The sequence below is a fragment of the Marmota marmota genome, unplaced genomic scaffold (genome assembly GCF_001458135.2).
Source record: "Marmota marmota marmota unplaced genomic scaffold, marMar, whole genome shotgun sequence".
In the NCBI taxonomy this organism is placed as follows: Eukaryota; Metazoa; Chordata; class Mammalia; order Rodentia; family Sciuridae; genus Marmota; species Marmota marmota.
This window is the reverse complement of record NW_026000205.1, coordinates 2,238,773-2,263,840: the sequence shown is the minus strand read 5'-3', so window position 1 is coordinate 2,263,840 and position 25,068 is coordinate 2,238,773. Positions and strand designations below refer to the sequence as shown.

Here is a 25,068-nt window from a genome sequence, read left to right as displayed (position 1 = left end):
TTACGTCTGCCTCCTCCGTGAAGCCCTACTCCTCCCAAGACCTGGGGCGGGGCTGTACTCCCAGAGGAGCACATGACACTCTCCTCCAACCCATAAGTTTTCCCTCAGTGACCTAGACTTTTAAACTTCCTTGAGAATTCAGTCCCAGTCTCCATCCTCAGGAATTTAAGTTTGGGATTCCTTATTTTCCTCCCCAAAAGATTCTCAATTTTGGATTCCAGACTTTAGCCTTGGGACCCAATGGACCCCAAAAATTTGCTCTTTCACTGGGCGTGGTGGCGCACACCTATAATCCAGCGACTTGGAGACTGAGGCAGAAAGATCACAAGTTCAAAGCCAGCTCAGCAACTCAGCAAGGCTCTAAGCAACTGTCTCAAAAAAAAAAAAAAAATTAAAAGGGCTGGGATGTAGCTCAGTGGTTAAGCACCCATAAAAATAAAACAATTTACTCTGTCGCTGGACCCTGAAATTTTCAGGGTCTGCCTGAATCCACTCAGGACCCAGGGCCTGATGTAAGTAGCAGGACATACAGTAACAGTGCTCACTGTGTGCCCAGCATTTCTCTGATGTATTTACTATCATACCTATTTACAGGTGAAGAAACTGAGGCATGGAGGGGTTATAGTAACTGCTCAGAATCACACAATGAGTAAAGCAGCTTGGATTTGGATCCAGCCACTCTGGCTCTAAAGTCTGTGTTATAATGGTACCCCAGCTTCTGGGTCTTCAGATACCCACCCAAGCACTGAATTGTAAGACTCTCATCTCCTCAGGGAGCCCAAATCAACACACCCAGCTCTGGCCCCATCTGATACCAGACATGTCAGCATCCATTCCCCAACTTTCAATTCATTAGGACCCTGACACTTGGTCCCCTTCAAAGAGATCCAGGTCCACAGTAGCAATCACCCACACACACCCTAATTCAGTATCCGAACAGTAGACAATAATAATAGTTAACATTAAGTCCCTGGTGCCAGAGTTCTGTTAAAGCCCTCTAGTGGCTTCCCACTGCACTTAGAATAAAATGCAAACTCCTCCCTTGGTCTTCAAGGGTACCCTTTGATTCCCTTCCCACCATTCCCTCTGGCTCCCTTTGCTCCAGCCACACTGGCCCTTCTGTCTGTTGCCCAAACAACTGGAGCTTGTTCTTAAAGCCTTTGTACTTCCGCTTCTGCCTAGCACTCAAATGATTTCTGTCTTTGGGTCTCAGAGTAAATGTCACCTCCTCCAAGATGCCTTCCCTGATTACCTGTTTCAGAGAGCCTCCCCTCATCCAGTCATTATCTCCATTGCTCAATTTCCTTCAAAGCACTTATCACTATCAAATTTGTCTTCCTCACTGGTATGTTTCTTTTTATTGCCCATCTCCCTCTACTAGAAGACAAGCTCCACACTATTCATGTCTAATTTATTTATTATTGATTTCTGCTTCACAGGAAATGTTCAATAAACGTTTGGTGAAGGAAGACGCGTCTCCAGTGTGTCAGTGTACTGGCATTACCTTATTCATTCAGAACTAGAAGAATTACTGTCATCAGTTTATTAGCTTGCTGTCAGCATGATGATTCCCACTACACAGATTAGGAAAGTGAGGCTCAGAGAAATGAAATAAGTGGCCAAGATTACCCAGTCAGGAAATGAGGACACTGGGATTCTTAACTTCCCCCCACCCCCTGCAGAGTTTAACAGGGGCTCCTCTGACCCTCACCACAGAGCCAAGTCCACCAGTCCCATGCCCAATCCCAGTCATAGGAATCTGCCTCCTCCCAGGTCTCCTGCCCTCCCATCATCCAGCCCCAAAGTCCATCAAGGACACAGGACGACGGACCCCAGGACAAAACTCAGAGTCCAGGAGGCCTGAGAATCGGACCCTCCCACCCTGATGTCTGCCCCAAGGGCCTTCACGTCTCAATCCTGGGAGGGAGCCCCAGAGGATGCCCGTCAGGGGGCACTGGGCAGGGGTTCCTCTCAGGGAATTCCCTCTCAAGGGTTCCTCCCACTGGCTGCAGACCTCAGCTGGGTGCGGTGAGGGTGGGTATAAAAGGGTCAGTATATATTGAGAGGAGCAGAGAAGAGAGAGAAAGAGGGTTAGGCAGGGAGACGGAGAGAAAGAGAGAGAGAGGTGGGGAGAAGGAGGGAACCCGACGGAGGAGAAAGCGAGGGAGGGAGGGAGGAAGGCGGCGAGGGAGGCGGGGGCCTCGAGAGGGTGGAAGGAGGGAGGAGAAGGGCGGGGCACGGAGGCCCGAGCGAGGGACTAGACTCCAACTCTTGACTTTTTCCGCGGCTCTCGGTAAGTTTCCAGTCCGTTATTCGAGCTGGGATTTCTTTATTTACTTGGGAGTGCAGCAGGTTGGGAAAGACACCCCCAGACTGCGAGAGACTCCCCACTCTCGCCTCCCCGTGGATACTCTTGTAATTTAAGAAGGGGTCTCAGCACTTGGGGTAGAGACTCAGGAAGGGGTGGGGCCGGCATGGATTTGGGGGTCTGCTGGGGAGAGTCCCCGACAGGAAAGCATCCTGCAGTTTCTCCCCAGGGCTGTCCACTCTCCCCGAGGGCCCGAGATCAAGGGGTGCGTGCGGACACCTCAGTCTGCGGAACCTCCAGGCCCCCATTTCTGGACACTCCAGTGTGCTGGGAGGCTGCTCCTTCCTCTCCAGCCTCACTCTCCCGGCACTTCTCATCCATCTTCCCCAGAAGGTGTCTGGCAGGCACCAGTCTGGCAGCAGGGTGGGGTGAGGACCTCGTGGACATAGCCAGGGGCTGGGGTTTCCCTGGTGCTTGGAGGCAGAGGGGTGGATGAGTCACCAGATGAGTCACCCGGTCCCCCTCCTCCCCACCCCAGGAGGGGAGTGGTGTGAGTCAAGGATGCCTGTCTCCTAGCTCCTGATAAATGGAGGAGTGGGGGTCAACTTGAATTTTCATAAGCTGACCCATATGTCCCCAGGGACAGGGATCTGAGGAGACAGGGGCCACACTGCTAGTCTTACTCATTCCAGCACCCAGGACCTGACGCTGGCATTCTCCAGCCCCTGGGAAACGCAGGAGACCAGAGCTCAACTGCCTCCTCCCTGAGGAGTCCAGACCCCAGCCCTCCCCCCTCAGACCCGGGGGTCCAGACCCTAACCTTCTCCCTCAGGATTGGGGTGTCTCATCCGCCTGGGCACCAGCCTCTTAAGCTTCCATCTCCTGACTACCCACTCCCCAGGCTTCCACCACAGCCATGTCGCTCCTCCTGCTGGTTGTCTCTGCCCTTCACATCCTCATTCTCATCCTACTTTTTGTGGCCACTTTGGACAAGGTAAGCCTTCTTGGAGGCGGGGCCTCCCGTTCTCCTGCAGACAAGCCACGCCCCTTCTCTAAAACCACTCTGGCGCTGCCCGCTTTTTCTAGTCTCCACGCCCTCTCCTACTCTACCCGTGCCCTCCCCACCCCCCTCACACCTTGCTCTTTTCCTAATCCTTCCTAGGGTCCTCCCGACCCCGCCCATCCTCCCCTCCTAACTCCGCCCTTTCTCCGTCCCAGTCTTGGTGGACTCTCCCGGGAAAGGAGTCCCTGAATCTCTGGTATGACTGCACGTGGAACAACGGCACCAAAACATGGGCCTGCAGTAATGTTAGTGAGAATGGTAAGGACTGAGGGGTGGGGGCCCCAAGCCTCCTCCCCACTCTCGGACAGAGGATTGAGAACCCCTAAAGTCGGATTGGGCGGGACAGGGCCCTGCGGCTGAGTGGGTGGGGTTGAAGCGTGCCCACTGGTCTGGAAAGCGAGATGAGTTGCTCCTGTTCTAAAGAGGTTGGTCTAAAAGTCCCCTCCTTATGATTCAGGAAGGGTGAACTCCACATGCTATAGGTTTAGGGAACGGGGAGACAGTTCCCCTAATTCTGAGAAGATACTGTTTCCAAAGTTTTAAGGAGATGGAGATGGTGTCCTGGATGGAGCTTGGGACCAATTTGTCCAGATTCCAAGGGGGTGGAACATTAAGTTTCTTGAAGGGTGGGACCACGAGAACCTGAAAGTTTCACCCATCTAAAAGTGAAAGAGGTGGGGCTGGGATGTGGCTCAATGGTGGAGGCTTGCTTTTCCCCTAAGATCAAAGCAAATGGTTTGCCCTCATTTCTATTCAGTGTTGTACTGGAGTTAGCTAAGGCAAGAAAATGAAATGAAAGGAATTAGTAAAAAGCATCTCACTGGAAATGTGGCTCAGTGGTAGAGCACTTGTGTAGTAAAAAGCATCTCTATTCCTAGCAGACATGTTTGTTTGTGTAGAAAAATCCTTCTAAAATCTGCAAAGTGACCACTAGACTTGATAAGGAATTTAGTAAGGTCACAGGGTCATGTAAGTATACTAAGTATCTAAACTCACATGGCTCCTCATGGGAGAGGGGGACAGAGGAGGGGACAGGGCAAATGATTAGCAAACAGAAAATGGGACCAGTGATTTCCACCTCTCTCTTCTCCTTCCTGCAGGCTGGCTGAAGGCGGTGCAGGTGCTCATGGTGCTTTCCCTCATCCTCTGCTGTCTGTCCTTCATCCTGTTCATGTTCCAGCTCTACACCATGCGGAGAGGAGGGCTCTTCTATGCCACTGGCCTGTGTCAACTTTGTACCAGTGAGCATCCCCCATTTTCCCTCCCTACTTGGGGCACTGAGGGGAAGGATGGAAAGTGTCAGGATGCCTGGGGCCCAGGGACACCTGGTGAAAGAACAATTTGCAACATTGCAAGAACCACCTGAAGTGTCTCAGTGAACTGCCTCTCTGCCCCCAGGGCTGATGGGAGTTGTAGTTTTCAGTGACAGCACTGGGTTTGCCCTGAGTCATGGGGGGTGCTGGTATGAGGGAATTTAGAGGTTCAAGGAGCCAGAGGATGGGTAAATAATTTGGGTCTTAGGGATGAGGTATAGCTAATGAATACCCCAAAGGGGAGCTGGAGATCACAATGGTAATTGCATCATTTCAGCCAGCTGTTATTTCTGGTGTAACTACCCTGTGTCAGACATTTAAGGGAGTTTTATTTCCTTTTTTTTTTTACTTAAGGTGCAAAGAGCTAAATTAATCATAGTCCCTGGCTTTCAAAATATTATCTTCCTGAGTTCCTGCAAAGCCCGGCTCTTGTTTTATTAATTCACTGTTGCATGCTAGGGTTGTAAAACACACACACTCAGAAACTTTCATGGATGGATGGATGGACAGGTGGATATGATCGTCCCATTCTATGGAGAAGCAAATAGGAGCCAGAAATTAAATTAGTTGCCAAGACCCCTCAGTAGCTCCATTGCCTGGCGCTGGCGGAGAGAGCCATGACCTCAGCAGCAGCAGGCGGCGGTGTACCCACCCCCTGGCAGTCAGGAAGTCTGTGGGCACAACATGACTCCTCTTCCCTTTTCCCGCAGGCTTGGCAGTGTTCACCGGGGCCCTGATCTACGCCATTCACGCGGAGGAGATCCTGGCGAAGCACCCGCGTGGAGGCAGCTTCGGCTACTGCTTCGCCCTGGCCTGGGTGGCCTTCCCCCTCGCCCTGGTCAGCGGCATCATCTACATCCACCTGCGAAAGCGGGAGTGACCGCCAGCCCCGGCCCCTCGCCTCGCCCGGAAGCCCCCAGCGTAATAAAAGTGTTTAACCGCGGCTTCTGCCATTGCCTCCTTCCTTCTTCCTGGCGCCTTCAGGGCCCCGGGTGCACACACCTGCCCTCCTGTACCAGGCGGACCCACCTCAGCCGCTCCACCTCCGAATGCCAGTCTCCCAGCCCACAGCCCCTTGCCTCCTGGGAACCAGCGCCCTTTTGCTCCCACAGATTCAAGAGCCAGGTCCTCCCCTCTTGGACCCAGAACCCGTAACGGGCACCCGAGTTTAGAGAGTTTAGACCTTCAGGCACGTCCAGGAAGAACCAGCAATCTGAGTCCCCAGCAAATCCTGTCAGGAATCACAAGCCTGGAGCCACTGTCCTCTCTGCTGGCTCAAGCTTATGTCTCTTGGTGCTCACTCTCTGGGGCGCACCACGCTCCTTCTAAACTGTTTAATTTTTAAATTTTATTTATTTTTTAAGTTGCAGATGGTCACTGTTAGAGTCTGTAAACAAGTCAAAATAACACTCTAACAGGTCACAATACCTTTATTTAGTTAGTTTTTTGTTTGTTTGTTTGTTTTTGTTTTTTGTCGTGCTGGAGATGGAACCCAGTGCCTGGCGCATGCTGGGCAAGCACTCTACCACTGAGCCACAACCCAGCGCCTTGTGGATCTTTTTTTAACTCTCTCTCTAATGCTCCCTCTGGGAGGAGTTTTTCCTTTTCCCTGTTAGAAACCAGCCTCCCTCTCCTGTCTAGGACCCAACCCTTCCTCTTTCCCCCCTTTCCCCAAAGACTACCTAGTTGTTAACATCTTAGTAAATATCAGAGGGCACACCCCTCCTTCTGGTTGACCTGGTCCCACAGTTGGACACTGGCATGGACTGGACTCCACAGCCACCTTTCTCCTGGCTGTGGGAACAATCTGCACAACTGCACTTGACCACCCTATCTCCCTGTTCATGAGACCCAGACGCAAACCATGGCTTCTCCCCAGGAACCGGTCTTTCTAAGATCCTCTTCTGTCACCCACAAATCCAGTCTCTACAACTACAGCTTCCTCTGTCCAGGAACCATCCGCACGCACTAGTATCCCTCCAAGACCCAGAGTCCATCCTTTCCAGGATTCTAATACCACCCCTCGTTCCCAACTCCTGCAGCCACCCTACTCAGCCAGATGTATTAAACATGATTTATTCCTCTGGGAGACAGGAGAGAAACTGACAGATAATAAATATTGCACTGGGCACTGGCGGTGGGGAAATCCAGGCAGAGGTAGTTTCTACAGAAAGGGTGAAGGACCCAGGTGAGGAAGGCACCTGAGGCTGTTGGGAGCCTAAGCTTGGGGTGGGGGTGGTCTTCCAGGCCCACAGCTTCTGCCTGGCACCAGGTTCCCAACCCCTTCATCCAGGACACCCTGGTCAGCAGTTGACCAGATGGCCCACCACACAGCAGCAATGGACACAAAGAGCAGGTTCCTCTGGAAATTCTGATTGGTTGGTTCTCTGCAGACAACTGGCTGCGCAAAACTGATGGTGCCCAGCAGCTGTCATTGGCTGTTTGCCAGGGGGCGGGGCCAAACGGCTGTCACTGGCTGCGGCCTGGAGCCCCGCCCAGGTGTACTTGGTGGGCAGTTCCCCCCCAGGGAGGCTAAGAAGACAGCGATATATAGCCTCGGGAGGGCACGGCTTCCACAGCTGGGCCTGGGAGTTCATTGAAGCCAGAGCTGAACAGCTGTGATTGGCCGACACCTCATCTCCTCAGCCTCACCACATTTGGATGTTCCGGGGGTGGGACTAAGAAATGCAACTGAAGGGAGCTAAATAGCTGTGATAGGCTGTTCACGAGAAGCCGGGCTGCCTAGCAACCGCAGCTGCCTTGGTTGGCTGATTTAAGTATACAGAGTAGCAAAAATAATAGCCTGTCAGTAACTGGAAGTTGGAGAATGACACAGTGTCCGTGATTGACAGCTTGGCATGGAGGAGGCGGGTCTTGGTTCCTAGCCAGGTGGCAGGCAGGACAGGGCGGGGAGGGTGCAGTCAGTTGTTGCTACTACTGGGTGAGGCCTGGGAGGACTCAGAAGTGACTGGAGCTAACGGGTCTAGTTTGGGGAAACCCGGGGGAGGGTACAGCCCCATACTGGGGGTCAGGGCTTGCAGGTGGGCCAGGGCCCTAGATCCGTTGAAGGCCACTTCATAGCCTGACTGGGCCAGAAGCCATTTCTCCACCTCTAACTGGAGCCACCTGGAGGTCTCTGCAGGGGAACAGGCACGTGTGAGGTCAGACTGGGACCAGCAAGGGCTAGGAGGGGCCAGCAGGGGGAGCCCAGGTCTGGGAAAGCCTAGGGGTACACTGGAAGGGGAATGGAACAGGCACAGGACCCTCATCTGGAGAGAAGCCAGGGCCTCATGCAAGGAAGACGAGTGCAGGTGTCCTGACGGGGACCACCTGGGGCCTACACAGGGTGGGGACCAAGTCTGCAGGAGTGTGGGCTCATGTACAGTAAAGAATGCAGAAGAGGGGCCACTGGTCCAGGACCCTCATGCAGACGGAGGTCAAGAGAGGCAGGTCAGGGTTGGGCTCGGGGTCCTGTCTGCTGAAGGACAGGGTCTCCTTGAAAATCTGTCAGGTTTACCAGCACTGGGCGCTGGAGGGAGTAGGTGGCATGCAGATGGTGTCTCCCTGGGGCGGGGGCCACAGAGGGACAGGGACATGGCCTGGCTAGACAGGACAGAACAAGGCCTACCTTCTGGTGGGCCACACATGCCCTCTGGCCGCCGGGCCAGGAAGCTGTGTGCCAGCAGCGCCTCCTTGCTGTGCTCGACCTGCGCGCGCAGGGCCAGGGCGCTGAGCAGCTCCGAGTTGTTGGACGTGCTGCGGTAGTACAGCATGTGTGCCAGCTCCAGGGCCTGCACGCTGCGCCGCTGCCCGAACATCTGCCCAGGACAGCTGCAGGGTCAGCCGGGCAACCAGCCTTGCCCCGCCCAGCCCTGCACACCTGTCCCTCCGGCAGACTCACCACAGGGAGGTAGAGGATGGTGTTGAAAACCTACTAGTCCCCAAGGCTGAGCCTGGGGAGGAGAACTTTAACACACATTCTCTCGGCCCCAGAGGCTCCCAGGCAGCCCTTAGGAAGACCAGCTTTTACCAGCCTGCACTGGCTGGTTCCTCTGGCCGCAGGCTAATGAGTCTGCCTGGTGGATTTCTAAGCTGTGTGAGTTTCAGCCTCAGAAGTGCCTATTACAGTAAGTCCTCGTCTGTGGCTGACAGACTTCCTTACTTCCAGATGAGACGTCTAGGGTCTGCTCCAAAGTGACGCAGTGGTGGGTCTCTGGATGAAATCACACTTGCTCTTGGTGTTGGGTGCTGCCTACTTGGGGGTTCATCCCACTATTCTATTTCTGCCTTGTGTGAATTTTTGCATAATGAACAAAGGTTTTACCTATTAAATTGTGAAGAGCAGTGAGGGAAGAAGAGGCAGACCTGAGCCCACGTGTCCCTCGCATCCCCTCCCTCCTGGCACCTCCTTGCTTCGTGTCCCTGAGGTGCAGAGGGGAGAGCCCACCCCAGCCCTCTGGGCTCACGCAGGAAACCTGTGCTCAGATTCCTCCATTCATCCACAAAAGGAGTTCGAGGCCACTAGGTGCTGCAGCCACCATGCCTGTCCCCACCATGCCCCTGCCAGCTGCAAGCCCCTGGCTAAGACCTCAGTCCTGGGGTAGCACTGTCTGTGCAGCGAGGTGAACTGATGCCCAGGAGGGTCCAGAAGTCAACCCAGGGGTCATGGAGGGCCCGGGGCAGAGCCTGGCCACACCCGAGCACTCAAACATCAGCTACCATGGGACAGCCTGGTGGGGGTGCCTACAGAGTGCCACCTGTCTCCTAGAGAGGTCTAAGGTGACGCGCTTCTGCAGGAACACAGCCCAGAACATGGCTCAGTGGCCCACGTTATGCCAAGGACTCAGCTATGTAGGGGCGGTGACTTCTTGCCAGCCCAGCACCCTGGCTTCTGTCCTGCAAGGGGTCAATCGCCATTAATGGAGGGCGAGAGGCAGGAGGTTTGTGTCTCCTTCTCTCCAGCCTATGGAGTTGGCTCCTCCCACGTGGAAGGAGGGGGTCCTGCCACTCCACCGCACGCAGATGGACCCAAAGGTCCCCTGTGTCCTTTCAACACAGCACCACCCATGCTGACAGCATCTCCCCCCACCCACCTGCTCCTCCTCCCCTGGAGTGGCATCTGGAGAGGCCCCACCGCCTACTAAGCCAAGGCCAGACCCCCAACCCTGTTCTGGCCCACTCCTCGCCAGCTTCAGCCTCAGCCCAGCCCCCTGCTCCGTCCCCACTCAGGCCTGATCCTCTCCTGCAAGGGCAGCATCCCAGCCCCTCCCTGGGCTCAGTCTCCTGCTGTGGTCGGTCCCTGTCCCGCCCCTGCTCAAGGCTCTCCCATGGCTCCCTAGAGATTTGGACCCACTCCCTTCCTGCCTGTCCCCTCCGAGTGCAGCCCACTCCCTGCCCTCACAGGCGCTGGCCCTCCAGCCAGCCAGGCTGCCCCTGCTCTGTTCTTGGAGAATCCTCGCTGCCTCCTCCTCAAGGGGCAGGGCAGACGGCGCTGCATCCTGGGCTCCTGCACCCTGCTTCCACCTCCCCCGGGGTGGCCATCCGTGTCCATGTGCCCGGCCCCTCTCCCTCAGGGCAAGATGGGGCCCACACGTCTCTGGGGCAGCAGTTCAACCCCCGCAGGCTGCTCAGGGGCCTGCTCTTTGAGGAGCTCCGGGGACTCACAGGGAGCCAGGGTGCAGCAGGCCCCCAGGAGCAGCATCCTGCTCTGAGCTGCCCACAAAGGCTTCCCAGGGCAGGCAGCCTCTGGGTCTCGGGCAGGGGTGAGCAGGAGTTGGCCAGCACAATGAGGTGGGAAAGGAATTTGGGTCTACAGGAACAGCATATGCAAAGTCAGAGGAGAGGAAGCAGGGCAGAGGCGGGCACAGTGCCACAGGAATGCCCAGTGTGCCCAGCAAGAAGCACGAGTGAGGCTCAGTCAGCTGAGGCTGGTGTTGGGGAAAGGGCAAGGCCGGCTCTGGGTCCCCTGGGCTGAGCAGAGGCGGGAAGAGGGCAGGAAGTTGCAGGGCAGAGGCCCATCCACAGAAGGAAAACCCGAGTGGAGGCATCAGGAGATGCAGTGCTCAGCCTGCCACGGTGCCCAGTGTAGGGCCCTATGGGGAGGGCTGCCTGGAGCCAGCTGCCCCAGACTGGCTCAAACACCCAGCTGGGGCTGTGGTGGAGAAGTGGCTGTGAACATGGGAGGAGCAGAGGCGCCCCCTGGAGGGGAGGGAGAGGGGATTCTGCCAGGGGATCTGCTGTGCACCTGGTGCATCCAGGGGACAGGAGAGGCCTGGAAAAGAGGCCTGAGAAGGGGACGGGGGTCCAGGAGCAGCAACTGTGCCGAAGGCCCGAGCTGTGGAAAGCAGGTGACTGGGAGGGGGAGGGCTTAACGAGTGCCTAAATTAACCAGAGACTGAGTTTTAAACTGGCCCCTGAGAACCTGAGAGCCCGCAGCAGGAAGCTCTCCCTCCCAGCCCTCCTGTAGCTCAAGCGGCCAGCAGCCTCTGGGCCAGGACAGCGTGGTATTATCCGTGGGATTTATGACCAGCCTCCCTGAGAGCTCATCAGGATGACTGAAGACAGCTTGAAAACTAGTGAGCCAGCAAGTGAATGATCAGGGACAGGGGACACCTCACACCCATCTATACTCCCTGGAGCCAGTGCCAACCCCGGGGAGAATCAGTAAGAGAGTCCTTCAGGTCAACTGAGACACACAGCTCAGCAAGCAGAGCAGCTGCTGGGGTGTCAGTCTTCACTGGCCTCTCCAGCCATAAATCCTTAGATGTGAACAACCTGAGCAACTGTATGAGGCTGTCCTGCACTCACATGTAGCAGAATCTGGAAGGGAGCTTATTAAAATACAATTTCCTAGGCCCTAGTCCCAGAGTTTCCAATTCAGTTCATTTGGGCCAGAGCCCAGAAGGCTGCATTTGTAAACCATCTCTCCCAGTGATAATGATACCCAGCCAGGGTAAAAACTCATGGAACAAATAGTCCAATCAGTAATAATAATCATCATCTTAATAGCTAACTCTCACATGGTACTTCCTGTACTGTGTGCCAGGCTCTGTTCTCAGCCCTATATGCATATTTATTCACTTAATCCCCACTCCAACCTATTACTTAGATCCTATTATCATCCCCACTTTGCAGATGTGACAGTTGAAACAGAGAGGTTAAGCAATGTGCTCAAGATCACACAGATACAGATGGTAGAGTCAGATTCAAAGTCAGGCAGTCTGGGTCCAAAACGCACGCCCTCCACCAGATCCACACAGAGCTTCTTTACAGCAGGTGCTCCAGGAGGGGTGGAGAGCCTGGAGGGCATCTCACTATCCCAGGCAGGTGCCAGCCCAGGGCCTTTCCCGGACTCGCTCATTGAACCCTCACAACATCCCTGCAAGGCAGGTCCCCCGTGATTCCCATTAGGGCACCTGGAGTAGACCCGGAGGGGGGCCCGCGAAGCACGCTGGCCGGCTGCGGGAGCGCGGGAAGCGGCCACCACATACCTGGGAGGCCCGCAGGCCCATGAAGATGGCAAAGAGCAGGAACAGCAGGGAGGTGGCCATCTTGAGGTCCGAGAGCACCACCATGCCCACGTTGACGAAGAAGACCACGCCCGAGACCAGCAGCGTGAGGTTGAGCAGCGCGCGCTGCAGCGTGGGCGTCCGCACCTTGAGCTCCGGCAGCAGCTGCTCCAGGCCCTCCAGGGGCGTGTCCTTGAAGCTCTTCAGCACCAGGTGGCCCCGCTTGGTCCGCGCCGCCAGCACCACCCGCTTGAAGTACCTCCTGACCGACAGCCAGAGGGACGGCGGGTCAGGGGGAAGGCCTCCCTGGCCAGGACCCGCGCCTCCCTCTTCAGAATGTGGCCCTCCCGGGAACCTCAATCTCCCTCCCTCCCCGGGAACATGGGAAGAACTGGTCCTACCCTGTCTCCTCCTCTGGGCTGACTGCTGTAACTGGCTCTCCCGAGGGAAGAACAGGCGACATCTGACCGAGTCACGTCGGCCCCTTTCTCGCCTTCCCCCCCAGGCCCCAGACACCGAAACCCAGACACTGACCTGTCAGTCCCCTCTCGCTCTATACCTTGTTCCCTCTGGCTCCAGCTGGGAACAAGGGCCGCCTCACCTCTCTGCAGGGGGCAACTTGGTGAAGAAGCCCCACTTGGAGCCCACACTGGACAATCGAGGCATCTGCCCAATTCGCTGGCCCAGGGCCCAGAACTGCATGTAGATGTACTGATCCAAATTTATTGTCACCTGCCAAAGGGGATGAAGGAAGCAGAGGCAGCTGCACACAGGCTGGGGATGGAGGGAGGGGGACCAGAACTAGATCCCCCTCTCCCCAGAAATGCTCTCCCTGTCACCACTCATCAGTCAGTGTCTGGGCCACGTGTGGTTGTTCAGGTTGTGCACTGCACACCAGTACATCATCCAAGATGGCACCCTGCACACAGCAGCCATCTTTACCATAGTCTTTCCTGGAATCTAAGATGCCGCTGATATTTTTCAGTTTTTTGGTACTGGAGATTGAACCCAGAGGCACTTAACCACTGAGCTGCATCCCCAGCCCTTTTTATTTTTCATTTTGAGACAGGGCTTCACTAAGCTGCCCAGGCTGGCCTGGAACTTGTGGCCCTCCCGCCAGAGTCAGTAGCTGGGATCACAGGCGGGTGCCACCACATCCAGCTGAAGGTGCCACTGATTTTAAGATATGCCATTGTTTTATGAAGCAAACACAAAATAAAATGCGCTACAATTAGGCCACATCTCACCACTGCCTGAGTCACATTCCAGTTTCAGAGGTGACAAAACATGACTCTGGAAGATGTTCATTTTAGAAGTCATGAAAATGTGGAATTTTGGAAGATTTTAGTGTTTGTTACAATGTCACTGACCGTAAGGACGAGCACTTTGTATTGTGTATTTTTATAATTTTACTGAAGGTGGCGGCAGGATCCGGTCCTGAGAAGATTCCCCCATCACACTCCTGTTCTCTTCCCTTCTTTTCCCAGTGTCGGGATGGATCCCAGCCTCCTGCAGGCGAGGAAGCACTCTGCCACCGAGCCCACCAGCCCTGGGTCAGGAGACTTTCCTAACAGGTGGCACTGAAGTGACCTTGGTCTGTCGCCAAGCGTGCTGCATGGGCCCTGTGTTCGGGAGCACAGCCCCCAGCAGCCCCTGCCCCAGGCTCCAGGGGTTGGTCCTCTGGAAGACAGTACCTGGACCTCATCCTGAGGGTGGTGGACCACCAGCGCGTAGGCCAGGGCGTCCTCAGAGAGCGGGGAGAAGTTGGCCTGGGCCAGCAGGGGCTCCAGGGCTCGGAGCACCTCCTGCTCATTGGACAGCCGCTGGGGGTCTGTGAGTGACGGCTGGTCGAGGGTCTCCCTGTCGGGGTTGATGGGGTCATATAAGGCCTAGGAGAGAGTCGGAGGAAAACATGGCCTGGGTCATGGCACGAGGGACCGTGGGGACACTTAGGATGTGAAGACATTTAAGGGCACTGAGACAGGACACAGGAGGAGGTGCAGTGCTGTGCCCTGGGGTCCCCGGGGCTGGGTGCCCCGCGTCCGTGCTCTCTTCAGGAGTACCCTACATGGCCCTGCCGTCCACCTCCTTGAAACCCCACCGCAGGCGACGACCCGCCCACTCCAGCTTGGCCGCTTCTCCACCACGGGCTCCCGCTGCCCGGCTCTGCTGCGTGAGCGTGGGCGCCCAGGTGGAGGCCACGGAGCAGATGGCCAGGAAACTCAAGCTCCACCCAGGGTCCCCGAGCAGAAGTGGCACCTGCTCCCTGGTCTCCACTCCTGCCCGTCTGCTGGCTTAGGACCCGTCTGGACCCTGTCTGCCCAGTGCAGGAGGAGCAGGTCTCCGTTTTCTGCACATTCTGACATTTCGAGACCTTTCCGGGGGAACGTGCCTCCCAGAACTGGCCAACTCCAGAGACAGCCACGGGCTGGCCGGGGGAGCTCGTCCTGCCTACGCACCACCACGCCAAGCCAGACCTCCTCCGGGGCCCGCACCCCAGGACACATCTTCCTCCACGGGCATCATCCAGGGCCAAACCCCAGGCGACAGGGACATGCCATGTAGAGCCCAGGGCCCAGGAGCCCTCAGCTTCACCTGCGCTGCCTCCCGTGGAGACCCCCGGGAGGGCCCTGACTGCCCTGCCACCTGGCCCCTGAGGCCCTGCCCGGCCAGTGTGACTCTGGGCCCTGAGGACAACAACTCTGTCTTTCCTGAGTCTCCCCTGTGTCCCCCTCTGGAGTCGCAGCTGACTGACCACCTTGTAAAGAAAAGACAAAACACCCCAGACTGGATGGTGACTATGTGGGGACAAAGACAATGCCTAGGGGGCGCAGAGCCACAGGATGGCAGGAGGCTGTGCTCAGCATCATCTCCGTGGTGCAGAGACACGAGACACCAACCCCTGGCCCTCTGTCTCCTCTGAGCCAGCCGCTGAGCTGCGGCACCAACACCAACTCCCTACGCGGTACTTCTTTACGGAGGTCACAGTCACCAAACCACAGAGCCCACCACCAAATCACCCCGCCATTCTCAGCTGCCCAGAAAAACGGGCATCCAGATTCCCTTGGCCAGCCCCACTCCCCAGACACCCTAGGCCTGTGCCCCAAGGCCAGACCCCTGTGTTCAGCACCTCCTGACTTTCCCAGCGGGTGTCCAACCTAACCTGGCCCAGAGAGGACCTGCCCCACCCGCCTCCTCCGGGTTTCAGTGCAGATGGTACATCAGAGACCTTGGGCACCCGATTCCCCTCTCCTCACCCCCACGTGCCCTCTTTACCAGTCCACTTGCTGACCCCCAGCCCTGTGTCCCCCCTTCCTCCCCACAGACAGCTTGTCTTTCACCTCAGCCACAACCTGGGGCTTCTGCTGGCCCTGCATGACTCTTGGTCTCCACAGGACACACCTGGGTCATCTGCAGCTCTCCCACCCCCACCCCAATAGCTTCCCACATTGGAACAGAAGGCCGAACCTTCCCGTGACTTGGCAGACCCCTCCCCAATTGGCCTTGTCCACCTCATCTTAGGTACCCACACCCCCTGCCCCTCAAAACTGTTGAACGGATGAAGAAAGTGCATTTCCAGCTGCCCAGCCTGCTCGGCTGGTGGAGAGATGGGGCCTCAGGAGGACACACGACTGGTCCCAGGCAGCACCGAGCCCCTGTAGAGGGAAAGTGCCTCTCACAGAGCCAGCCCACACTCAGCCCCAGCGTGTCCCCCAGGACAGGAGCCTTCAGGAGCAACCTGGTTGGAAGGAAAGAGGGGCAGGTCCTCCAAGTGGGCAGAGTGGCTGCCCAAAGGCTGGTGGCGGAGGGCCAGGCCTAGGCGGCCAGGGAGCCAGGGCAGAGGCGGAAGGCCAGGGGACAGGTGCTCATCTGAGTGAAGGGTCGGGCTGGATGTGCTGGCTGAGCACAGGAGTCTAGCGCCTGGCTCCCGCTTCCCAGGCTGACAGTGGGTCCCTTGGGCCACCTTCTCAGGCACGCTGTGACCTTGAGAAATTCCAGTTCTGGGGCTGAGCTGCAGACTGAGACAGAGGACCTCAGAGCTGGGGGGGGGCTGGCTCTGTGAGAGGNGGGGGGGGGGGGAGAACTCTGCACTCATCAGGCTCGGCAGCCAGGCTGGGGGGCGGGGGAGCCGCACAGTCACCCAGGGCTTCTAGCCAGGAACCCGGCCACGCTCGCCCATAAATCCTGCTCCAGAGCAGGTCAGCACTTCAGCGGCTCCCTCCTCCCCACCAGCCTGCCCGCCACATCACCACCTCTTGCTCCCGTCCCCATGCAGCTAATGGCCCTCTTGGTGGTGTCCTCAAAATCCCAGGGGCCCCCACTGCTGACCCGCTCTCCACACAGCTGCCAGAGAGCTTGGCAAACAACCACAACAATAGATGAAAAGCACGCAGTCTGATGCGGGGACACTTGGAAGGGCTGATGGTGCATTCCTGCAGTAGGAGAGCAGCACCATTGTCATCCTCATTTACAGGCATGGACACTGAGGCACAGAGAGGCCAAGAAGCACCCAAGGTCATACAGCCAGGAAGTAAACCCACCTACTAAGCCCTTCAGCGCCTCCTGCTGCCCTCAGGGACCACAGCCGCACAGCAAGGCCCACAGGCACCAGCGCTGCAGACCTCTGGTGGCTGGGCACCAGCCATGCGGGCTGTCGCTCCTCCATCTCAGGCGCCCTGCACCGGCCCCTGCTGGGAGACTCTGTCCCCTCCAGCCTCCTTCCCGTCACGGCGGATCTCACCTCCTCTGTCACAGGCAGCTCTGCCCGCAACTCTCGGAAAGCCCCCAGCCCCAGGCTGAGGATCCTGGCCGGGCAAAAGCAGCCAGGTCTAAGGAATACTGTCACGGACACCATGGACATAGTCACCCTTAGGATGACAATAAGGAGCCCAGAGCAGCGTTGCCCAGTAGGATCTCCTGAACAGTCTAGATCTGTGCTGTCCCATGAGTCACCGCTGGCCACGGGTGGCCGCTAAACACTGAAACAAGATGATAGCAACTGAGGCTGCAATGTCTAAAATTCATTTCATTATAAGTATTTTAAATGTAAGAGCCACATGACGCTGGCAGCTACAGACTGAAGAGCAAGCTCCACACTAAAGGAAGGGCGACCTGGCTCCATTCTGCTCGCGGACCCAAGAACAGACCCAAGGCCACCTGTCCTCAGCCCACACAGAACCCTGCCCTCAGCCCTCCCCCGCGGCGCCCATCATCTCTGTCCATTCACCTGGTTCACAACTGTCCCACCTCCCGTGGGCAGCTCTCCACGGGAAGGGGCAGGCCTGGCATGGCTCCTCAGTGAAGCCCAGCCCCTGGCACCAGCCCTCACCCAGAATGAGAGACTCACCTGGGTCCCTGTGAGGGCTGGTGAGGGCTGCTGCTGCCCTTTCTATCCTGGAGCCTTCCCTTGGGGACCTGGGGACCTGGACACCGAGGCCTGCGGAGGACTCTAGGTTTCTGACACCTCGCTGAGGGCCGCGCCAACAAGCCCCTGCGGACATCAGCAGGCCTCCCTGTGCTTCCTGCAAGGCACCTCCCAACCCCGGTCTCACACCAAGGCCCAGCTTGGACCCCAAACCTGCGCCTCTCACCATCTGCCCATCTCAGGAGATGCCGACTGCATCCTTCCCAGCGCCGAGGCCCAGGGCCGGAGGGTCATCAGGGATGCTCCCTTCCCGGGACGTCCAGCCCATCGGTCAATCCCCACCGTACCCCAGCTGAAACAGACCCAGGACAGGAAGCTCCTAGCCCCCTGGTCTGAGACACAGATGGGACAGTCAGCTTTGTTCCCCATCCGCACAGAACCCTGTGCCCCTGGCCTGCACAGCCTGAACGCATCCATTCACGGGGGATGCACCAACTCCTGGCCACCTTTGCTGGACCACCGCACTCCCCCACCCCCACCCTGCGGCCTGGCTCCTGGTCCCAGCCCTCACCCCGTCTGTTCTCCCACCAGCCGCCAGAGGGCGCCTGTCTCCGCTCATGGTCCCTCCCTGCTCAGAACCCTCCCTGGGCTCCCAGGGCTCCCTGGCTGTGTCCTTCACACAAGTCACTCTGCAGTATCTGTCCTGGCTTCTTCTCTGCCCTCATCCCCAGCCCTTGCCCCTTGTCTCACTCGGCTCTAGCCTCAGGGGTCTGCTTGTTCTTCCCTCTACACACCAAAGGCACCCCTGCCTCAGGGCCTTTGCATTCACTATTTCCTCAGATCTCATGGCTGCCTCTTGGCCTCCTTCAGATCACTACTCAAATGTCACCACCTCAGTGAGGCCCTTTCCTAAAATTGGAAAACATCGCTTTCTTTTTCTCCTCAACTATGGCTGCCAGATCTAGGGGAAAAAATATTGATTGATTGATGGATGGATAGATAGAAAGAACTTTGAGGTCCTCCGTCCTATGCAATATTTGAGGACCATGTTGTTAAGGCATACTAACACTAAAAAAGTTCTTTATAGTATCTGAAATTCAAATTTAATGGAGTATAGTGGGCTGAAGAGTATTGCCTAAAAATTCATATTCCCCACAAAGGAAAAAAATGAATTTAAAAAAATTTCCATTCTCCCCACCCCCAACTAAGTGCAGTGGCTCATGCCTGCAATCCCCACTGAACTCCAGAGGCTGAGACAGGAGGATGGCAAGTTCAAGACCAGCCTGGGCAACTTAGTCAGATTCTGTCTCAAAACAAAATATTTTTTAAAAGGGCTGGGGGTATACCTTTGTGGTAGAGTACCCCTGGGTTCACTCCCCAGTACAGGGAAAAAAATTCACACCCCCTCAGAATCTCAAAATATAACCTCATTTGGAAAAAGGGTCTTTTCAGAGGAATAGAAGGTAAAGATCAGGATAAGATCACACTGGGTTGGAGAATGAATGCCCTCATAAGAGACAGAGAAAGGCATGTGATGCTGGTGATAGGGGCTGGAAGGAGGATCCACAAGCCAAGGGACACTGTGACTGACACCACCGTGACAGGCTAGAGATGGGCATGGGACATTCCTCCCTGTTCCTCCCCTGGAGCCCGTAGGGGACCCAGCTCTGCCACTCCTGACCTCGGACTTCTGGTCTTCTGAACAGGGATTAAATGTCTGTTGTTTTAAAGCCACCTCGTTTACAGAAATGTGACACAGCCGCCCTTGGAAATGAATAAACTGGCTGTCCTGTGCTTCATCTGGCGACCCTGATCCTTAGTCCTTAGCACCTTCGGAGGTGTGGGGCTTCTCTCTGCCTCTTTGGCATGAGAGTCCCCACGAGGCAAACACACACATCTGTCGTGCTGACTGCTGTGCCCTGGGACCTGGAACCATTCAGAGGACACTGTAGGAGCTCAATAAATATTTATCAAGTGAAATCAATGAATGAATGAATAAGGGAAAGAAGGTTCAGAGAGAGGTCACCTGCCAAGGTCACTGGCATCACTACTGAACAACCAAACTAGTGTCTGAACCAGGGCCGCTCTGACTCCTTCCCTGCCTGGTCAGACCCAGGCTTCCTTGAGAGACAGATCATCAGCAGTGATCACCCCCGCTGTCTTGCCTCGGCCCCTCCCACCCTGCCCCCAGCACCCGTGTGTACAGTCTCCTGCCTCAAGACACAGGCATACTCATTCATATTCTGTCTGCCTCTCTGTTTCAATGTTTATATAAGAAAATATTCTGCAAGACAAAGAAAAACAACAACAACAACAACAACACTGCCTCTTGAGGCCAGAGGTGCCTCATGAAGAGAGAGGGTGCAGGGGCTCGAGCTGTGTCTCCCCCACTGTGAACTGTGGTCGTGGGCACTTCCAGGCCTCCCAGGGCCTCCATTTCTGCCTGGCAGCTGCCTCTCGGGGCTGCAGGAAGGAGTCAAGAGCCTGACCCAGGGTACTCAGCCAAGAGGGCCGTGCTACTATCAAAGCAAGGAGGGGGGCCATGGAAGACAGTAGCAGGGCGCAGAGAGGGTGGCTCGCAGGCCTGAGATGTCCTGCACATTCCAAAGGCCTGGCCCTTGACCAGCTCCAGCGATGAAAACCCCAAGCCCCTGCAGGATCCTGCACAATAAGATTGTCTCGGTTTGCCTGAGGCCACAGCCACCCCAGAATCTATGCTAACACTGACCTATGGCCGGGCCCTGGGCCACTCAGTATCAGTTTAACCTCTGGAGGAGCTGGAGGCCCATGTCAGTCACCATGCCTACATAACGGAACCAAGAAAAACCCTGGGCACCAAGGCTGGCAGTCCTCTGGTGCACCGTCACACACCTGCAGTGGACTGAATGTCAAGTGTCCCCAGGATTCACAAGTGGGAATCCAAATCCCGAGGTGATGTGAGGCGGGAGGGCCTCTGGGAGCTGATTAAGGCATGAATGGGATCCATACCTCTACAAAAAGAGACCCCAGAGCTCTCTCTCCCTCTTCCACCACGTGAGGTCACAGCAGAGGGCACTGTCTATGAACTAGGACGCAGCCCTCATTAGACACCAAGCTGCTGGCCCCTGCGTCCTGGACTTCCAGCCTTAAGAACTGTGAGAAGTCAATCTTTGTTGTTTAAGCTCCCATTTCTTGGTGTTTTTGTTTTTTTTTTAAAGAAGCCTAGCCTAAGACAACAGGTATTCCTTGGTGGTCTCACTTAGTACAGTCTAGATCCTTCCAGAGCTTTCTCAGACCAGGCCCATATATCCCAGTCACCTTTCTACCTGCCTGTTCCACAGGCAGCTCAAATTCCTAAGTCTAAAGGAGCTCTCTTTCCCCCTGCCCCGCCCCAAGTGCAATCTTCTTCATCTCAGTTAATGGCAGCTCTGTCCTCCCAGAGGCTCAGGTCGGGGACACCGGAGGCAGCCCTGCCTTGTCTCCCTCCCTCACCAGCCCCTCCAACAGAAAACGCCGATGCTTTCCAATCATCAACAGCATCTGACCACTTTTCACCACTTCCACTGCTATTACTCTTTCTGGAGCTTCCATTATCTCTCCCTGGACAAGCATAACAGGCTCTTAATAGGTTGTTCCCAACAGAAAGTCAGAGGGATCCTGTCAACACCTAAGTCGGCTCAGATCTCTGCTCGGAGCCCTCTGTACTTCCCAGCTCACTCAGAGTCCCAGCAGAGAACTGGCCCGCGGGCCCAGGACAATATGTCCCATGCCCTCTGTCCCCTTGGCAGTCTCCCTCCAGGCCTCCTCGCCCTCAGGGCCTCTGCATTTGCTGCTCTCTCTGGAGCACCCTCCCCAGAGACCTCAGTCTTGTTCCCTCTCCTTACTGAGGTCTTAGCCTACCTGTCACCTCCCCGGGGAGCCCTTTCCCAAGCACCCTGTCTACAGAGCCCCCAGCTCGTCCCTCTACCCCACATGGCCATGTTGTTCTTAGTGGCACTTACCCTAACAGGCATCAGATTTACATTCATTTTATTTCTTTGCCTCCCCATCGGGAACCCCAGCTCCATGAAGGAGTGGCCACACCTGTCCATTCACGGCTGCATCTCCAGTGCTTAGAGGAAGCAGGTGTCAGTGACCAGCTGAACTGAAGAGCAAACAGCACGACAGGGAGGGAGAGGCCCGTCCTCACCTGCAGCCTGGCCAGGATGTGATGGTAGTGGAACAGGGTGCAGAAATCCACATGGGCTGAGAACTCCTTCAGAGCCACCTTCTCTGCCGGGCTGGAGTGGAATTCCTGTCACCTCAGGAAGGAAAACCTCTTTAGGCCTCTTTCCTCTTCCCCGTGGGAGGAACTCTTTCCCTGGTCGCCCATAACACAATCAGAACTCTAGGCTTTTTTCTTTTTTGTACTAGAGATTGAACCCAGGGGCTCTTTACCACTGAGCTACATCCCCAGCCCTTTTTATTTTTTATTTTGAGATAGGGTCTCACTAAGTTTCTTAGGGACTTGCTAAGTTGTCCAGGCTGGTCTCAAACTTGGGATCCTCTTGTCTCAGCCTCCTGAGCTGCTGGGATTACAGGAGTGTACCACCAGCCAAGCAGAACTCTAGGCTTTTCAAAAACTGTTTACTTGGGGTTGAGGAAGGAGTTTGACCCATTTTTTGGACCAAAAAGCCAAGGCAGCCCAATACAGTGAAAACCAGATGGCTTGAGGACAGGGAGGCTGGAACTCCCATTTTGACACTTACTTACCAACATTCACACAGGGCTTCTTGTGTGCCACCTGCTGTCTGATGACATAATGTCATCCTCCAGAGCACAAGGGGTGGTAAAATTATAACCTCCGTTTTCCAGAGGGAAACTGAGGCCCTGTGGAAGTAATTTTCTTGTCTGTGTGATGTGACCCCAACGAGGTCATGTCTGTGTGAAGTGATCCCAATCCACGCCTGTATGACTCCAGAGCACACATATTGAATTTCCTTGATATACATCCTTTTTCAGTGCCCTGGGTAAACATCTTCACTCTCGGGGCCTCGGTTCCCTCATAGGCAGCAGAGGATCACAGCCTCTTTCTCAGAGGACTATGGGGAGAATTTGATGAGGTTTATGTGTCCATATATTTACGTGTATGTGTGTGTAGTCTAGTAAAGGACTCTGTACATTCAGCAGGTGTTCAGTAAATCATTGTTAAAATGAGGGCTGATTCTCAATAATGACGGGTATGATGATGGTGGTGGGTGGAAGAGCTCAAGCTCTGGAGCAGTACTAAGACTGGGTGAAGTCAAGAAAGCATCCAAGGAGGGGCTGGGGCTGTAGCTCAGAGGTAAAGTGTTTGCCTCGCATGTGTGAGGCACTGGGTTCGATCCTCAGCACCACATAAAAATAAATAAAGGGCTGGGGATGTGGCTCAAGCGGTAGCGCGCTCGCCTGGCATGCGTGCGGCCCGGGTTCGATCCTCAGCACCACGTACAAACAAAAGATGTTGTGTCCGCCGAAAAACTAAAAAAATAAATAAATAAATTCATTCTCTCTCTCTCTCTCTCTCTCCCTCCCCCTCTCCTCTCTCTTTTAAAAAAAAAATAAAAAATAAATAAATAAATAAATAAAGATACTGTATGTTCATCTACAACCAAATAAATATTAAAAAATAAAGAAAGAAAGAAAGCATCCAAGGATATAAAAGAAAGAAAGAAGGTACTCACTGTTAAGGTCAGGTAAATGCCCAGCCTAATCCAGGCTCAGTTCTGGAATTAAGGCATTTTGGTTCAAATCTGGGCCACCAGGCCAGCACAATGGTGCACGCCTATAATCTCAGTAGTTCAGGAGACTGAGGCAGGAGGATCATAAGTTCAAAGCCAACCTCAGCAACCTAGCAAGACCCTAAGCAACTCAGCAAGATTCTGTCTCTAAATAAAATATTAAAAAGGGCTGGGGGATGTGGCTTAGTGGTTAAGCACCCTGGGTTCATCCCGATACCCAAAAAAAAAAAAAAAAAAAATCTGGGCCACTATATTTGTGGCCTTGGTTGAGTCATTTTCCTTCTGCATACTTCATCTATAAAATGGGGGTGACCTCTTATAATTAAATATGTGAAAAATTCTTAGCATTGTGCCACAGAGTAAGAATTCAAATAGTGTGATAATAATTATGATTATAAGCCTGGTGTGATGGTGAATGCCTATAATCCTAGTGGCTCGGGAGGCTGAGGAAGGAGGATCAAGAGTTCAAAGCCAGCCTCAGCAAAAGCAAGGTGCTAAGCAATTCAGTGAGACCCTGTCTCTAAATAAAATACAAAATAGAGCTGGGGATGTGGCTCAGTGGTCGAGAGCCCTGAGTGCAATCCTTAGTACCACCCCCCCAAAAAAATAATAATTATGCTTATAGCTTTGTGAATTTGTAGATACAATTTTTATTAGATAGTATAAATAATATTGAGAGAATAATTATTATGCCCATTTTACAGAGAGAAACCCATGCTCCTTTAAGCGAATGCCTGTTAAGCCCAGAAGACAGCCCAAGTCCAGAATCTATGCTGCACCTGCATCTCAAGAGTTCTGGCCCCTACACAACCCACTTGGGACTCTAACAAGACCCGGAACCACAATTCCCAGGAGTCAACAGGGCCGTCCCTCACGGCGTGCAGGGCCCCCACAGCCGCGAGGCCTGCCGGGAATCGTAGTCCCCAAGCTCTTGGACCCGGGACGGGCGGTACCTGTATTAGAAGGCGGAGCAACTGCTCTTTGGAGAACGGAATGAAGCGCTCGCGGTACTGCTGGGCCCAATCGCGGGGCTCCGTGGGGTTCCACATCTTGCGGTACACCCCCATCTTGTCCGCCAGGGACGACAGGGCCCGGGGAGTCCCGAGGAGTGCGGGCAACAGGGGCCATACTCGGACCGTGGACCCCCAGACCCCTCGGGTCACATGCAACATGACCAGACCTTTTCCCTGGAGCCTAAACAGAGGGAAATGAGCTGGGGTCAAATGACACCTGTAGGAAACGCCCTCTTCCTCCATTTCCCGCCCTCCAGGGAAAGTCCCTACCCCAGCCTGAGCGCAGAACTCATCTGCCCACTTCGAGACCCCTCTTGCCCGTCCCCTCCCACACTGCTCAGCTGGTGTGACTCCTAGACCGGGGTCAGAGGTCTTAGGGTCAAGGGTGTTTTGAAGGCCCAGAGACCCTATAGTGGTACAACTGGTTTCTGCGGGTCTAGATGGCAAGATGCATCTTAAGAACACAGGAAATGCTCGGAAAGGCTACGCAGGGGGTGCAGGGCCGCCCTCCCCCGGCCATGCAACCCCCCGGCCTTCCCTCACCTTAAATCAACGTTCGACTGTCACTGAATCTCCTGCGCATGTGCAAGGAGGAGCCCTAGTCCCCGGGGGTCGGCTTCAGAGAGCAGTAAAACGCATGCGCAAATCCCGGGTCATTTAAAAGAACCCATTTTTCCCTCTTCCTGATCTCAACTGCGCGTGCGCAACCCATAAACTTCCCCGCCAGTTCGTTTGTGTGACGCGCATGCGCCACAGAAGT

At 55.3% G+C, this 25,068-nt stretch overlaps 2 protein-coding genes across 9 annotated transcripts; one reads left to right on the top strand and one right to left on the bottom strand.

Moving 5' to 3' along the window:
• The first annotated feature begins 2,112 nt into the window (after positions 1-2,112).
• On the top strand, positions 2,113-5,627 carry Emp3 (epithelial membrane protein 3). 5 transcript variants are annotated; one of them, XM_015496615.2, is made up of 5 exons: positions 2,113-2,293; positions 3,210-3,302; positions 3,527-3,629; positions 4,472-4,612; positions 5,395-5,627. In XM_015496615.2, the coding sequence occupies exons 2-5, from the start codon at positions 3,225-3,227 to the stop codon at positions 5,562-5,564; spliced, it is 492 nt and encodes a 163-aa protein (XP_015352101.1). In that variant the 5' UTR covers positions 2,113-2,293; positions 3,210-3,224; the 3' UTR covers positions 5,565-5,627. The 5 variants fall into 5 exon arrangements, with proteins under 5 accessions (XP_015352101.1, XP_048646576.1, XP_048646578.1 ...); XM_048790619.1 differs by having other exon boundaries at positions 2,200-2,293; positions 3,001-3,302; XM_048790621.1 differs by having other exon boundaries at positions 2,218-2,293; positions 3,141-3,302.
• Positions 5,628-6,744: 1,117 nt separating this feature from the next.
• Positions 6,745-24,989, bottom strand: Tmem143 (transmembrane protein 143). 4 transcript variants are annotated; one of them, XM_015496613.2, is made up of 8 exons: positions 24,852-24,989; positions 24,249-24,489; positions 21,726-21,830; positions 13,887-14,081; positions 12,794-12,924; positions 12,175-12,454; positions 8,313-8,502; positions 6,745-7,820 (listed from the first exon to the last, which is right to left on the bottom strand). In XM_015496613.2, the coding sequence occupies exons 2-8, from the start codon at positions 24,465-24,467 to the stop codon at positions 7,606-7,608; spliced, it is 1,335 nt and encodes a 444-aa protein (XP_015352099.1). In that variant the 5' UTR covers positions 24,468-24,489; positions 24,852-24,989; the 3' UTR covers positions 6,745-7,605. The 4 variants fall into 4 exon arrangements, with proteins under 4 accessions (XP_015352099.1, XP_048646572.1, XP_015352100.1 ...); XM_048790615.1 differs by lacking the exon at positions 21,726-21,830; XM_048790616.1 differs by lacking the exons at positions 6,745-7,820; positions 8,313-8,502 and adding an exon at positions 11,717-12,062.
• Positions 24,990-25,068: the final 79 nt, after the last annotated feature.

Excerpts from the sequence above, each read along its gene's own strand:
- Emp3 (XM_015496615.2), top strand. The coding sequence starts at position 3,225 with ATGTCGCTCCTCCTGCTGGTTGTCTCTGCCCTTCACATCCTCATTCTC. Across the intron at positions 3,303-3,526 it reads TTGTGGCCACTTTGGACAAG|TCTTGGTGGACTCTCCCGGG; the intron begins GTAAGCCTTCTT and ends TCTCCGTCCCAG. Across the intron at positions 3,630-4,471 it reads CAGTAATGTTAGTGAGAATG|GCTGGCTGAAGGCGGTGCAG; the intron begins GTAAGGACTGAG and ends TCCTTCCTGCAG.
- Tmem143 (XM_015496613.2), bottom strand. The coding sequence starts at position 24,467 with ATGTTGCATGTGACCCGAGGGGTCTGGGGGTCCACGGTCCGAGTATGG. Across the intron at positions 12,925-13,886 it reads ACCCTCAGGATGAGGTCCAG|GTGACAATAAATTTGGATCA; the intron begins GTACTGTCTTCC and ends CCCCTTTGGCAG. Across the intron at positions 12,455-12,793 it reads AAGTTGCCCCCTGCAGAGAG|GAGGTACTTCAAGCGGGTGG; the intron begins GTGAGGCGGCCC and ends GCTGTCGGTCAG.